The 16271-nt window shown below is 44.0% G+C and overlaps 1 protein-coding gene across 1 annotated transcript in view; it reads left to right on the plus strand.

Annotated features, from left to right (window-relative positions):
• The first annotated feature begins 624 nt into the window (after positions 1-624).
• The window catches only part of LOC131281332 (uncharacterized), a 30103-nt gene continuing 14456 nt past the window's right edge, over positions 625-16271 (plus strand). The window contains exons 1-3 of the mRNA XM_058310658.1: positions 625-713; positions 8303-8417; positions 9810-11328. Coding sequence (XP_058166641.1) covers positions 625-713; positions 8303-8417; positions 9810-11328 — 1723 coding nt within the window. The remainder of the gene's footprint in view (positions 714-8302; positions 8418-9809; positions 11329-16271) is intronic.

Below are 16271 nucleotides of genomic sequence, written 5' to 3' on the forward strand. Positions count from 1 at the left end.
ACTAAGAAATGCAATTAATGTGAAATGGGTAGAAATTAAAGATATTTTTTCCCTTTCTCTTTTTCCATTCCAGATCCTCCGGAGGCTCGTGGCCGGCGGGAGTTGATGCGGCAAGGATGCGGCGCTAAAGTGGCTGAAAACCTTCCAGTGGATTAAGTGTGTCCCTTTTTTTCGCTTTTCCGTTACGTTTCCCGTGCGTCCGTTCGGTGGGGGATTTCTTTTGTTCGTCCCCAGAGGACACTGATAAGGGAAGGACACATCGTCCTAGTGACAATTGAACAAAAAGCCCTTGTGGTGGACGAGGAATGTTAGTCCTTTTGTAAAAAAAAAGAAACTCACAGTGAAGTAACTCGAACAATCGGCTAGTGCAGTGGGAGAAAGTTAACAAACTCAAAAAAAAAACATTCCACAAAACTTGTGCAAAAAAAAACAACCGAACTGTCACAATTTAACGCAGTTCTTACCACTTACACTTTCCCTACAGTAGTGACGTCACGGCAACGACATAACCTCTGAACGCCGCCTCAGTGAAGAAAAAGGAGTGAAAGAAGCAAAACAGGAAGGAATTTAGATAACCGAACAACAAGCGCATCTGCCGTGCATGAGTCCGTGGGGAAACGAAAAATGTTCGGTTCCAAATTGCGATCATGGATGGAAAATCATATTGTGCGACCGAGAAAAAAGGGAAACAAAAATAAAACCGGAAACAGTGGGTAAGTTGAAGCGGATGTAGGAAATTTTCCGGGAAAGCCTGGGTGCCTCGGGGTGGGGTAGGAGTTGGCAGACGCAGCAAATGCCTTCCGGCAAGGACTCGTCGAAGATTTCCATTGAGCGTAGGACAGGAAAGAGTTAACGGAAAACGGAACTATGGAAGCAGAACGAACGAGAGTGTTCACAATACTTTTCCGGATTTGCTACCGAACTTTTTAACGAGATATCATGCTATTTTCCTATATTTTCATAACTAAAACTTACATTTCACACTGTTCATTTGGTCAGTTTTTCTTAAGCAAGATACAAGTTAGTTTTTCTTTTGTGACTTTTTCATTTAGATTTGAAAATAATTTTACACGTTGACTGCGAAGCATTTTTAACTTACTTTTTCTTTACAATCGTTTTTGATCAAATTTATTTTTAACATTCATTAAACTGTCGGTTTTCAAAGATTAAACAAAGGCTTAGCTTATTAAACAATTCGGAATTTTTCTATTACTATAGTTTTTATGTTGCATTTTCATTTATTTTGAGGTAAAAACTTTTTAAAACTAATGACAGGTGGCTATCAAAAATGATAGACATGGCAGTCAACGTGTTAAATATTCAAAATAAAAACGAGTAAATAGTTACAAAACCAGAGATGTTTCACAAATGCTCACTGTTCGACGCAACTAGGCCGTAAAGAGGCAGCTTCCATTTCGGAAACAGCCTCGAGGCATCCCCGTTTTTCAATCCCAGCAGTGAAATTACTTTTCCCAAGCCCAAAGTTTCCGAAACACCGAAACACTTTCAACTGGGGATTGTGTGTCGGCGTGTGTTGCATAAGACGTCTGGCAACAATTTTCTTTTGTGCAGAAAATGGAGCAAAATCGATGGTTCAGAACCACCTATCGCCAAAATGCAGCGTCGGTAGAACAATTTTCCCAGGGATGCTCTACGCCAGCGAGCAGGGGCCCGGTAGTGATTCGAAATACAAATAATGAAACCGAAAGCTCATCAGACCGAACCGGAGCTGGTCGTGCAAAATCGAAAGCAAGTACTGCCCGCAGCCAATCCGAGCGAGATTCGAATCATCATTTGCTGCCGTCGCACGTAACCTGGAACGTGCCCCGTGCGGCATCATTTAACTTTCACTTTTCCGCCCTGCACTGCAGCGGCGACGTGGGTTTTCCTAGCTTTTCCGGTGCAATGCAGATTGGGATGCCGGCTTCTGGTTCTGCGTTCCGGTCAAAGGACACGATCAAAGTATCTAACGACCATAATCGGCTTATGTGCAATTTAAACTTGATTGGCCGGGGGGGGTTTTGTAGTAATAGTATGTGCAAGTCGTACGCATTCGAATGTACATCCGAGATGTAACCAACAAACGGAACAATCAATTGTCGAAGTTAGTTAAGTATGGTTTGGAAGCGTCCAGTTTATTGTGGTCATGCGTATATTTATTAATTTCATTATTCACAATTTGTTCTCATGAACCTCGGTCGCTGATTGTACAAATATAAATAACAGATAATGTCCTCGAGAGAGATTCCTTACCCCAACCGTTTTGGGGGTGAAGGGAGATTTAATATTTAATATAAAATATAAAACAAATAAAGAGAGCTTTCGTTCTCCCTCGACTCGCTTTACGAGCAAATATTCGCGAAACCATAGGAATTTCAATCGTGCATTCTTTGCTGCTCCGCACATTCTACTCTCTAGACTGCGTTGGCGGTCCGGCTTTGCCGACATGTTTCCACAAATGCCAGGGTGTGTATTAACATTTACGAGTGTACTTTTTCCAACATTTTTAACGCCCAAAAACCGAGCCGCTTGTACGAGGGAAAACATTCATTGCCGCTCTAACATGAAAAGTTTTCGGGCTCGTTGTTCGCGGGCGACGGAGACTGATGGACGACGGTAGACAGTTTTTCATTACTCAACTTTTCGCGATGGGTGAGGGAAGGGTGCATAGGAAAAACCACCACACACAGTATGATGCTTTTCGCTGCCAAAACGAAGCCCTGTATCAGAAGCCTTGAAATGATTCCACGATGAAACAATGGTGGGGGTTTTGTTTTCCTCCGGCTGAGAAAAAGGTGAATGAAAACCCGTGTGGTAATGAAAACGGAGGGTGGAAAATCGAAACATACAAGAGACAGCATCATCCGAATGAGGTGCACGGTGATGAAGATGATGCAGCTGCTGATGAAAAACCCCGGCAGATGATGAACATTACGGCCTACGAGACAACAAACGCTTGCGGTTTTCCAATGACGAAAACTTCTGTCATGTCGCTTTCCGTCGGCCACCCCGTGTGTCGGAAAACTCGGAAAGGCGGTCCACATACGGCTGGGAAAAATTCGGTTCCCAGCGTGTCTCATCACAACACTCCACTCCGCGGTGCGGTGCAATTGGAACCTTTCCAAAACCCAGACAATGTTTGCTTTTCCCGAGGAGCTTTTGTCTTGCCTTTTCCCCCGCCGTTCAATTTCCGCTCTAGAACAGGGCTTTTCCATTTTTATGCGCCAAACAATCCATCATCTGTGTGTGCTCGGTTGGTTGGAAGATGTGCCCTTTTTTTCCCGGCACGTTTGTTTATATTGTTTTCTAGCGCTCTAGGATCACGTCTCGCAAGGCTGTCTCCGAGGATGTCGTAGCGCTTTCCTGGCATGCTTCCATGTGCAGTGAAAGACGCTTTCCCAAACCCAAACCACCCGGTGCCGGTTCAGAGTACTGCAAAACTGAAAAAAACTGCTGAGTGCGCAAAACAATCGCAGCCTTATTTTCCTCGACATTTTTCCTCACACATTTGCACCGGCTCCAAAACCCGTGCCACACTAACTCGATAAGTCGAGCCGACGCTGCTGATGGAGAAACAGATCATCCATCACCGCGTGAAGGAGCCCAAGTGGGGTCGAGAGAAAAAGAAACGGAAAAATTAGGCTTTCAAGTGACAGACGTCATCGCGCACAACGGCACGATTTGATTTTACGCTTCAATTAAGTGCCATCTTTCAACGTGTCGGCGTTCGAGGCTCTTCAAGGAAACGAAACCGGAGTCGGAGCCGGAAGCCGAGCCGTTTTACGAGCCAACAATGAAGAAAATCGATACGTCGATTATATCTAACCCGAGGCCAAGCGTGCGGGAAATATACTGTATGTGCCTGGAATGCTTTTTCCAGCCGAGCGGAAAATTCTCAACCGCCCGGATCCGAAATTCTTCTGCCTATCGATCGGCCAATAATCGGCATGTGTTGAGTGGTTTTGGCTGCAAAGATTTCGGCCGCTTTCCGATAAGTCCACCGTACATTGTCTAGCGTCTAGACGGATTTTCTCTCCTTGGGCCGAGAGAGGGTATCGATGGTGGGAGTTGGCAATTTGCCTGTTCGCTTCCCTGCTCGGCGTATTTACCACGAGACCGAGCAGCAGTAATTTCGGTCTAATTGACTCTTGAGCTTTATTTATGAGCTTTGCACCACCGCCTGTCCACCCAACTGGAGGCCTCCCGTCATTTGGAGTATTTAAAATTATGTCAATAAAGCTGGAGTGTTTTGAAATAGCAGGCTTTGCGTTTCGGATGATGGCGAAGTGGAAACTGAAAACTTCTCAGTGGTCGCTTCTTGTGCTCAATTTCAGGTATCTTTAGGCACAGGTAGCTTAGCTGAAATCTTATTTTCATTTGCTTTGACACCTTAAGCCTTAGAAGAGAGTTTTTTCTGGATAGTAATTTCTCCAAAGCCGGGGACGGCCCGCTCTTGGTTGACATCTTTCCCGTTAAAACAGATTTTGTTAGAAAAAATACTTCACACAATTCCAGATTACAGGCAGCCTTGATTTCTTTAAATCTGTTTGATTTATTTTTATTTATCGTTGGGTAAGTGCAACTATAGGAACCATATCACCATTATAGGAGCAACCAACTCGGAAGAAATATGCGCTTTTCTTGTCTATTTTTTATGTTTTACTGCGAAAATAGATGTTATCCAGAAGAAAAGTCGTGTTTCGATCATAATTGGTACAAATATGTAAAATATTGTGTTGTTAACACAAATTACATCATATTGTTAGTTACATTACTCAGTGCACCACTATTGGTACCTTCACCCTACTGGAAATATTTAAATATACCCTTCAAAACTGGGAAGATTTTGGACATTTTTTACGAAGAAGAATCGTTTGTTCGATTTCACAAGTTGACCTTCTGGTTTAGCTATCTACATATTTCTTTATATGTTAGAGAGATTTTATTATCCCAATTTTGACGCTTGGATTCATTTTCTACCAAAAACTACTGTGCATCCTTGCATCATGAAATCGTTCCGAAAAATACAAACAAACCTTTAAACACAGATAACACAACGAACACCGAATGCAGACCCGCCACTGAATGCATTTACATGAACCTTCCTCAAACCCGTAGACAGCTTGTATGTTCCCTGTAAACGTCATTCATCATGCATGAGCAGCAGGATTCGGACTAATGCGATTCCAGCGCGTAAATGAAATCCAGTTACAATTTCTGTCCCGTCACGTCGCATTTCAACTTTGCTGACATCTGCATCCGTTAACTAAGGGATTTCCGTCCATGAAAAGGGGTGGTTTTGGGGAGGGGGCTTATGAATTTTCCTGGTGGGTCAAATTCAATTCCATACGCTGACAGGTAGTGCGTTTAGCGTTCGTGTTACCGAAGCTAACTATAAATGGCAGGTTTTGAATGGAACGATTTTAAATCAAATTTGGTTGTTACATTTATCGGAAGGTGTATGAGATTCGAAGATTAATCCAATGCGCGAAAACATGATAATATTTAAGCCGTAATGCTCCTAATCGCACAATGGCGTGTTTTTGTTCGGTACATTTTCATAACATAAACGCAACAATTCAACGGAAGCACGGCAATCTAGAGATGAAGCTGTGCAACATTAAAACTAATCGATTCTTAAAGTAACCATGCTAAACACGCAATTTAGCCGCCGTGCTTGGCTTTTCCTGTTCATTGCCCAATGCCGAGCGGTCTTTCACGAGCGCGTCGTGGTGTTTTTCCTCTTCAAGTTTTCCCCCCCGTTTGGGAGGATGGTGATAATGTTCTCCACTACCGCCATTGGCTCCATTCCACAGAGATGTGATAACATTTATGAGCTTGTCTTTCCCCATCGCACACATGCGTCGCTTCTTTTCTATTCCGCGCTTCATTTCGGTTTCCAGTGGCGTTCTTTCTGCATTTAACTCGGTGTGAGTTCCGGCTTTTTTCAAGTTTTTCCATTCCACCACAGCAATCTTCACGATCGAAACGTGTCCCGCCGGATTTAATTTGTTCCATTTACTGTTCCAGAGTGGCTGCAATCTTCCCTGTTGGTGTTTTGTTATTTTGCTAGAGACAGCATGTCCTGTAAATTGAAAGCTTCAGAAAGAACTTGTTTCTTTGATTAGATGGCCAATGAAATGGTGGATAAGAAAATTTTTAATTAAAGAGATTAAAGAAACCTATTTAAAAAAACCAGTTACACAGTCAAATGATAAGAGTTTTCTCAAAGAGACACATCTCAAAGAATCAATTTAAATTATGTTGTGGAAAGATACAATATTAAAGTCACTACATTATTTTTCTAATCTAATGAACTTGGTTTAAACTTTAATCAGGTTAAACATTTCTATTTCCATTGTTGTAGTTGATAGTTTCAAACCGGTTTATTTTATTTTTCCTGCCAAAATCTTTCGTGTAAATAACTCATAATGTTGGACAAATCACAATCTGCTTGAAATTTCAGTTTTTTGTTCTTGTATTTGTGTCCTTTCAGCGTGCACATACCATTCTATTAATTTTCTTTCAAACGCTAGCAGCCACTGTTCTTTCAAATTTCCCCCCTTTCATTCTCATACTCCAGCCTCGGCTGAGCGGAGGCTTTTGGGTTTTTATTTTTCCACCGGGAATTGTGCTTATAAAAATTTATCGCTAAACCAACCGAGGGACCACCGAAATGACTGCCCCTCGCCGAGGGACCACCGAAATGACTGCCAGACGGCCCAACACCCCACCCTTTGGGACGCTATCAAACCACATACGAGAAGATAAGAGAAAAGTGACCACAACCGGAGGACCAAGGGAACACGGTTCTCGATGGAGCGGCTTGCAGAAGTTTTCCGAAGACAGAAAATTGCAGCCGAGAAAGTTGTGCCTGGTGCACCCGTTGGACGATCTAATCTAGCCTTAGTCTTTCCCGGAGGAATGGGATGGACATTTTTTTCCCCTTCTTCACCACTACAAACTAATCCGAACGTCCGGTGGCGCGGTTACCGATAGAAAAATAGTCCCCCACGAGTGGAAGCAATATATTTAACGATTCCTCCTCGTTATCTTTTCGTTAGGTTCTCTTTTCCTATTTTTACGGCAGAAAACAAAAATGGATTAGGCAAAAACCACCGAGAGCCGTCGCCGTTTCGCCGGCACGTAGCCCGCATATCCGTATGTAAACGCTTTCGGTAGTGCGTCCTAAATTCCAATACCGAGCGGACGGTAAGCGTAAGGCTATCAATTTTTGATAAAAAAAAGAAAGACCAAAATGTGTGATGGATAAAACTGTTTGAGTTCGTGCCTTTCTCTTTGAACCACTCGTTCCCGCTCGCGTGAAGGGACGTGAATGAGACGTCAAGATGTATGATAACATAAACCATCGCAAACATTACTATCATTACCGTTTGCACGCTGAACCGGAGGTCTTTCTCCTCCGGGGGCGACACGAAGCGTCGGCCATTAAATCGGTAGTCCGACAAACTCCAGCGAAACAAACGTCAGCGAAACACACCGTTCGAAGGCGCCAAAAGAAACTAATTTAACAACATGACTGTGAAGTTTCATTTCCTTCATCTTGTTTTCGTGGCTTTGTTCCTCTTTTTTCTCTGGGCAAGAAACATGTTTTCCCATCTGCCCAAATCGCCCCACGTACTCGCCACGCGTGGCACGTACGCCACGCACACAAACGGTGCGGAAAAGTGTCTGGAAGTGGCGAGAAAAACCACCGATCGTCCATCCCCGGGAAAACGTTTTACTTGCCCCGCGCGCAATTGAATTAGTATATCTGAGGTTGGTTTCTCCCGGGAAATATAAATTAAATTTGTCAGCTTTAGTTGCTTTCTAAGTTGATTCGTTACAAACTTTGTTCTCTTGTAGAAAACGGAATAACTTCCAAAAGTGGGGAGCAGCTGCGACGCCGACTGCTGTAATTTGCGAACACAAATATTTGATCAGTTTCTCCTGTCCGATAATTGATGAAATGCTTGGTGAAATTCTTTTCCAACGAGCAAACATGGCGGACCGCGATCGTCGAACAAACGAGAGTTAATCCCATACCATACGGACAAAGGGTACTAATTTGTGAACGGTTGAATAATTAATTTCGCTTCATTTCGCTCGGTTTCGCTGAAAAATTACCTTGCGCAGGATTATTTATATCGGTACATTTCAATTTATCTCCACGAACATCCATCGGGCCGAACTGCATCGATCGAGGGCTATTATTCTTTGCATTCTTTCATCTATAGAGAAACAATTCCAATATATTTGAATTTCAATTTATCTGTTACACGTTTTTCACCCCCTTTTGCAGCAATAACTACGGTGTCCTGACGGCACAAAATGGCTACAAGAGTGGAACATTCACGGGCGATTCGACCATCGGTAGTCCTGCAAGACGCAGCGAGGTCTCACCAATTCAGAATCATGTAAGTTTGCACGATTATTAAGCGATCGCCAATTTATTCTAATAAATAAGTTTTTCTGGTACAAAATGTCAAGTTTAAAGTGTCGTTTTTAATACTTACTGTAATGAAAGTTTCACGTTCAAGCGGTTTTCCAATTTTTAACACTAACTTCGTTTGTGTGCAGAGTTAAAAACTATTCTGGCATCGTCAATATCGTTATTTCCCCTTTGTTCTCATCACGTCCTACGAGACTGTACGAACTTTTAATCCTGCTGTGGATTACGAAAAAAGTCAAACTGCACTTTTTGCGCATGGAACGTGAAACTGGAAGTGCAAGTGAGGAAACACTTTTTCCCGAGAGAAACCTTTTTTTGCGGCATCTCTTGTGCACCATTTTAATTGCAAGCTTAAAGAAATGCACCAAGCGAAAATGGAAAAGCAAATCTAGTTTTTTTTATTTTTTTGGCAAACTCTACTTTACTGCGACATCGATCGTTTGCCATTTGTATGGGTGTGTAGTTCACTCGTGTTTCATGCTGTCAAGAAATTCGATTGGATCAAGCATGTTTTAGAAAATATTTAGAAATTTAACATTTCTTTTCTTTGACTATTATTTGAAGTAAAAAAAATTAAAAAAAAAACATATTGATACTAAATTCAAACAAAGTAGTTATAAAATAACCATCATATTTTTATTTTCTCTTCGACTGACGAGTCCGTAGCCTATTTGTCTGTGTGATTTTGTCTAATATATAAATGTGTAATATTATATACAGCAATAAAAACGTTCAGAAAAGCTCTTTTACAAAAATTTGAAATACATTCAAAAAAAAAAGGAAAAGTCAAAAATAGCCATCAATTTGTTCTGACAACAACTTCTAATTATTTAAATTAATAACCTGCCTGTTCAAATCCAGAGTTAAAGACAATTTTTTATGCCTTAAAACCAAATTTGATGGTTTAGACCAGGCAGCCAAGTTCGGCCTGCCAACTTATTTTAGCCGACCCGTAAACATTTGAATATATTATCGAGTTTGTTCATTATATCACACATTTTTTCTGAAAAAGAAACGATTGAAACTTCCTTAACCTGAGTTATTTTAATTAATGAGAGCACGCTAGTAAGTCACACTGTGGCAAATAAACTGAGTAGACGAATAACTTCAAGTATGATAAAATTAGTTAATCACAAACAAATAATTATATACCCAAAAGTAAAAATTAAACGAAAATAGGTTTCAAATAATACTTTACTTTCGGGATTACAAAATTGCTACTTCATTTGAAAATATCACTTTCAACCATTTACAAAAAATAGTAACTCTTGGTCATCCTTTATCCACGTGTTTATGGCAAGGTGTCACAAAGCGACATAACTGATTCGTTCAAACAAATTATCTTCTTCGCCCACAGACAACCAGCCGGCGCGGTTGGCATTCGCCGAACCAGGACAATGTGCCGATTTCACCGAAATCCGATCACTTCCCCATCCAGCACCGGATCGCCAACAGTGGCCAGCAGCCGAACGGTGGAGGCGCCCAGTACTGGATGAGCACGTGCGCGAACGGAGCAACGCAGTCGTCGAACAGCCAGCAGCAGCACCACGCGTTTTCGTCGCCCAAAAGCATCTCGCGCAACGGATCGTCGTACACGCTCGAGTCTGGCCGTCCGCCCGCCAACGTGTACTACTCCAAGAGCGTCGACTCGTTCGCCGACGGTGGGCCAATGCCCTACGGCATGCCGGACTTTGACTTCCACTCCGCCAGCACCGGCCCCTCGAGCGTCATGACCGGCGCGAGCTCCACCGTCGGCCACCAGAGCCACGGCCACCTGGCGGTGAACGGCACCGGCCACGGCAACTACTCGCCCGCGACCAGCTCCAGCAACGAGCTGCTCGAGGACCTGCACTCGCTCGACGCCAGCCACCATCGCATCAAGCGCCTCCATCCGGCCACGGCCCGCATCAGCTCGTCCTCGTCGTCATCCGTCGCCTCGGGCAACCATTCCAACCAACACCACCATCAATATCATCATGGCAACAATAACTTCGCCGCCACCACCGCCGGCAATAATAACAATAATCACATGCTCAACGGTGCGCTCGCCCACTATCACCAACACCAACAACACCACCACCCAAAGCCGCCCTCGAATGGGGAAAGCAAACATGGCAAAGTTTTGCACCAGCCACAATATGGCGGAGGTCCGTACTACGACCAACATCATCAACAACAGCAGCAGCAGCACAACCACCTGCAACACAATGGCATCAACAATAACCCGGTGTACCCGATACCACCCAACAGCCCACCGGTTCCAGCAGCGGTGACTTCCGTTAATGGCTGCTCCGGTGCAGCTGGCGGAAGTAAACCGACCGCCTCGCCCCTCACCCCCCGTAATCGCATTATCAATGGCAATAACAATAACAATAACAATAACGTCCACTTTGACGTGGCGGGCAAGGGGGCCGGTGGCACCGGCACCGGAAGCTCGCTGACTTCCACCTTCGCCAGCAAGTTCCACAAACTGACGGGCGCCCGCTCCGACGGTGGCAGTAAATTGAATCATGTAAATAACAACAACACCAACAGCAGCAGCAGCAGCGGCAACTCTACGACCGCCCACCCCCCACCGCCACCGCCCGGCAACACCGCCAACGGACCCTCCTATCAGCATCCGCATCAGCCAAACCAAATCAATAACGTCACGACACATCTGCATCCACCGGCCCCGGCACCCCCGGTGTCGTCCTCCCCGTCGCCACCGCAACCACCCACCGCCGCCGGGGCCGGTGCGCACCATCTGCTGCACCATCCATCAGCGACGCACCATCACCACCACCCGCACGGGACGGCGCACCCGATGGGTCACACACTGTCGTCGCCGGAGAGTGCTTACTCGACCGGATACTCCACCGACGGCACGTCGCCCGGTAAGTGTGTCACAAGTGACGGGAAACTTTTACCCCCCCCTACGCCTAACCACCCTATCCCTGGTGCACTTTATGGCAAGCGCAAGACGCAAGATCAAGCCACTTCCCCGAGGTGGCTATTTCGCAACGAACTTCCTCTACCCTCCAAAGTCAACAGTACTAAAAGAGCGACGGTATCCTTCCAACCGACCGTCTCGTGGCGCTTTCACGTGCGGGCAGGATAACAGTTTTATCTACTTCCAATCAACATTCTCGTAAATACGCACCAAACTTCCTTCGTGCTTCCTTTCCCCACATATGCCATAAACCACATGCACTTGTGCGCTCGCAACGACAAACTTGACCGACGCTCAGTTCACTCCGACACGCCTCCGATACCGTTTAATCCGTCTTCAGTTTTATGATGTGCCATTATATTTTTTTATGCCCTCCTCCTCCTCCTCCTTCCAACGTTTTGGGGCTGCGCAATCAACGACAACCGATCGATGCTGGCTTTGTCGTCGGTTCCTTTTAGTGGAACCCGGATGTGGTATATTATCCTCTCGCTCTCCCGGTCTGTTTGCTTTTCTCTTAATTTCAATGGGTTCCGTTGGCAGAGTGGCGGAGTGTGGCCCGTCCATAAAACTCCCGCTTGGACATTCTTTAACTATCGGTGTCCATAAAAGTTAATCAACTTGCAATAGGGCCCGACTCACTCCTACGAGGCCGCGTTCGCCGAGCCACGGTTAGTTTTACAATCTGTTTCTTTTCGCCCGTCTTATGGTAATTGGTGGGTTTTATGATCCGCAATCGGGAAAATCGTCGAAAGAAATCGACCCGACATGCCAATAACGTAATAAAACTATGACAGTTTAAACAGGCCGTAGTGGACAAACCGGATCGAGGTTTATGTGGCGATAAATTTAATTAATCTATTTCGCAAATGCAATCACTGCTTCCTTCACATATTCTTTGGAAGAGGTTTTTTTTAAAGAAGAGGAATAGCCGAGGCAATGTTTCTTGAAAATGACTGAGAACAAAGACCATGACAGAGAATAAATGTAGCCCTGTTTTAAGAAGAGAATGGTCGCTGCTAGAAGAGAATTAGTCTGCTTTATATTTTCTTAGTAGCTTAACGTAAGGTTCCCGACGTGAAGCTTCCAAATTTTTCAGAAGAAGTTCCTTTTTAATGTTGAAAAGAACTACTTTGAAACAATTTATCATCATCAACATAATCTATCTTTTTTATAGCCAGCTGTAATTAGCAGCAAACAGTTTTTGCCACAAAATAAATGAAAATGCAACATAGAAAGCTCTACTATATGTTATAAACTAATTTTATTATAAAAGATAGTATTAAAACAGTGTGCTAAAAACGCTTGGCAGTCAACGTGTCCACTATATACTGCCATTAGTTAGATGATCATGGTTTTTCTTTGTGATTGTATAGTCCAATCTCTATGTATTCTTAGCGTAGTTAAGGACCGTATATTTGACATGGTGTGGGTTCGAATCCCAACCGAGACCGGACCCTCCCCTGTATGAGAGGACTGACTATCCACGTACAACAGGGAAACAAGTCTCGTAAGCCCTTAACGGGCAGGCATGACCAAGAGGTCGTTACGCCAAGAAGAAAGAAAGAGAAAGAAAGAAAGATATTTGACATGGAAATACCGTCATGTTTCGGCACAACTCGGCCAAAGTTTTCTGCGAATTTGCAGTAGAAATAGTCTAATTATAATTTTAAAAATCAAAAGCATAGTTTGTTGGTGAATGTGGAGAACATTTAGTAAAACATTTTTGAACGTAAAATTTGGCTAAAGACAAGTTTTCTTAAAATTTGACCGTATCCCGGATTTTGACACTACGAGTCCCGGTGGTGTTTTAATAACTGTTGGTCAGCGAAACTACACACCCGTCGATTCGTCGGGTGAACAGATTTAAATCTGTTTCTAATGCTTTACAACTTGTAGTTTAAACAATGACTGATCAGCTTGAAACAGTTTCATTTACGATCGGTTTCTTGGGCTACGACAAAAATGGCATCAGCTTGGATACTTGCACTGTGTTATAAGCTTTTCCAGAATGACATCTAATGGAATGGAATGACCTTACGAAATAGGTCTAAAATAAGTACCTTTATAAGTAAGTGTTTAATTGATTTCGTTCATATATAATTTATTTAAGCCAAAGCGAAGTGAAGAACTGTTCTAGTTCTGCTTAAGCTCGTGTTCATAAGTAAGGTTTCCTTAAGCTTAGACAACATTGGAACTATAAGCGTCTTGTATAGACCCAGTTTCGACTATATTTGGTCGTTTATTTGTCAGATAAAGATAGTGCATTACATAGTACGAATCTGTATTAAGTCATAATTTTAGAATTCTCCATTTTCTTGTATCAATATATCTTTTCTTGTATTTGATTCACAGGCCACATCTCTTTGAAATTAAAAATATTTTTCATATTTTTTTCATTGTATACTAACGAACACGCAGCAAAAACGTTATATCAACTGAATGTGTTACACACCGTTATGAATAATTTAGCGAATGTTTTTCGTGGATTTGTTCTTTGCCCGAAAATGAACCATTTCTTTGGAGCTCGCATGGAAACAACTTAATAGCTTGTTTAATGTTCTCCAATCCGGCGCCAAACCAGATACATCGATGTAGCACCCCTCGTTACAGCGATGCCCTTGTTAAATTCACTCATTACGGTTCCCTCCACTGCGTGCTTTGGCGCAAACCTCCTCGCAACCGTACTGCACCTGGAAAATAAATCGCCTCCTTTCCATCATAACCGACCCTACAAAGTTCTGGGGGGACGAACTCCCTCCCAAACCTGAGAGTTCAAAAATGGGACGGTAGATTTATCCCCTTGGTTTAACTTTGTGCGAAGGGAGCGTAGCCGTAGCTGTTGGCAGGCCAGTGTTCCCTCGCGTCGCAACTGCCACCAAACTTTTCGGGGAGTTGGAAAATCATGTAAAATGTACAAAAAGAAAAAAAATCTCTAGAACAAAGGGAAGCACCCCAATGGCGTCATTCCAACGGTAGCAAACGAAAAGTTCACCAAAAGACGGAAACGTGAAACCGTGCCGAGCGCAAAACTGACATTCGAACGGGACCCGATTTGCATATGGTAATGTGTTCGTAATTTGTAGGATTATTATCCTTTTGTCGGCCACCTTCAAGCTCCCCAGCTCCCGTTTCCCTCGGGTCGACAATCGACCGGGTTGGGTGCCGAAAGGAAAAACCCCGCCAGTCCACCCGTCTTGCGCCAAACATTCCTCAACCACTTCGTGCCAAGTGCGAGATGAGAGGTACCTTTTCCATCATCACTCATCTCATATTTATCCAAGGGTCCGTGTCCGACCGGGAGAAGCTTGATTCGCTGGCGCAACCTTTCGTACCCGTAATGGCCAGCCACTTCCGGTCTTCCGTTTGCCGGAGCTTCACTCAGGTTTGGTGCGTACCTTGCGTGAAGGCAGCAAAAAACACACGCACACACAACATCAAGGTAGTACATTTATGCTAATGTGATTTACTTGACTGCCTCCAGTGCCTCGGGATCTGCGCCAGCAACCGGTAATGGAATCCTCACCGAGCATAAGTTTCACGCCGGGCTCTTCGCCAGCGAAGAATTCGCCCACCATCGTGATATTTCCCGTGTTCGCCTTCTCGGAACCGGAGGAAAAACCCACCCCAAAACAATACATTGTCTCGGACCAGCTTGGCCTCATTTTGTGGCGCAAGATTACTGGGTGCTTTTCTTTCGGAAAATTTCAACCTCACAAACTGTCTGCTGCGTGCTTCTTCCGAGTGGTTTGCTTTGGTGGTTCCCATAGCAACTAGGGAAAATTATCTACCCTCTTTGACAGCTTTACTGGGAAACGGCTAGTTGGTGCACAACAACAGACTAAACTCGCTGGCGGCTTATCGAAACAACAGTGGAAAACCCCTCGATCGTGAACGAGCAGTTTCTTTTACGAGAAGTTTTTCCCCGGTGGTGAGCAAAAACAATAGTCGCGCAAGTTCTTACGGGAAAACGGGCGTCTTGAACCCGTCGGCCGATGACGGTGGCACTTTTCTCCAGCGATCAATCAAACTTCCCGTTAATCCACGTCCACCATTGCACCGACTCCGGGATCGTATGCTCGATTTCCTGCCACAGATTTTCTCCCACCCCGCCTGGCGGGAAATAATGATCCGTTTCGTCAAAATTATACGATAAATTGAATTCTCCAATTGGGCAGGGTACGTGTAATTGTCAAGTCATGTTGGAGCGAGAGTGAAACCTGTCACATCATCCCGCTTTTGGACGTTTTCCGCTTTCGCTTTCGGGAGAGTCCTTCGTCCTTCGTCCTTCGTCTATCCCAGAACCGCGACCTAACGAAACCAATAATCAAGCTCCTGTTGCTCCATTTTGCGTTTTCCGTGATTTTTGGCGGAAGCATTTTCCCCCAACCCCCACGCGCTCTCGGTTTAAACATAGGCACTGGGGGACTTTCCCTCGATCGTGGACGGAAATAAACGCCGAAATAGTCTCCCCCGTATCGGGTCCTCATGTCTGTTGGAATGCGACTTTTTCGTCCAAGTTGGGAACTTTTACGCTACCATCTGCTCAAACTCAACGTCGTATGCCACACAGACACCCGCACATTCCACCGAAACGTCCCACGACAACTTAGTACGAGTTTTATTGATTTTTCGAACACACAAGGGCGATGTACGTGTGATTCGGTTGATTTTCCATCCATCGGCATGTTTGACCATGGTGACGTCACCGAGGGAACTTGTAAAAGTCTTCACCATTTTGTTCCGCTTTTGAATGCCAATTTTTTAGTTGATTTCTTTGTATGTTAACATTTTATAACAAACAGCAATCAATTTGTTTTAAAATTATCAATCTTTTGAAATTTTAAAAATAAACATAAAAATTAGTTATATAAAGCTTTTAAGCCATAA

Source organism: Anopheles ziemanni, chromosome 2, assembly GCF_943734765.1.
Source record: "Anopheles ziemanni chromosome 2, idAnoZiCoDA_A2_x.2, whole genome shotgun sequence".
Classification (NCBI taxonomy): domain Eukaryota; kingdom Metazoa; phylum Arthropoda; class Insecta; order Diptera; family Culicidae; genus Anopheles; species Anopheles ziemanni.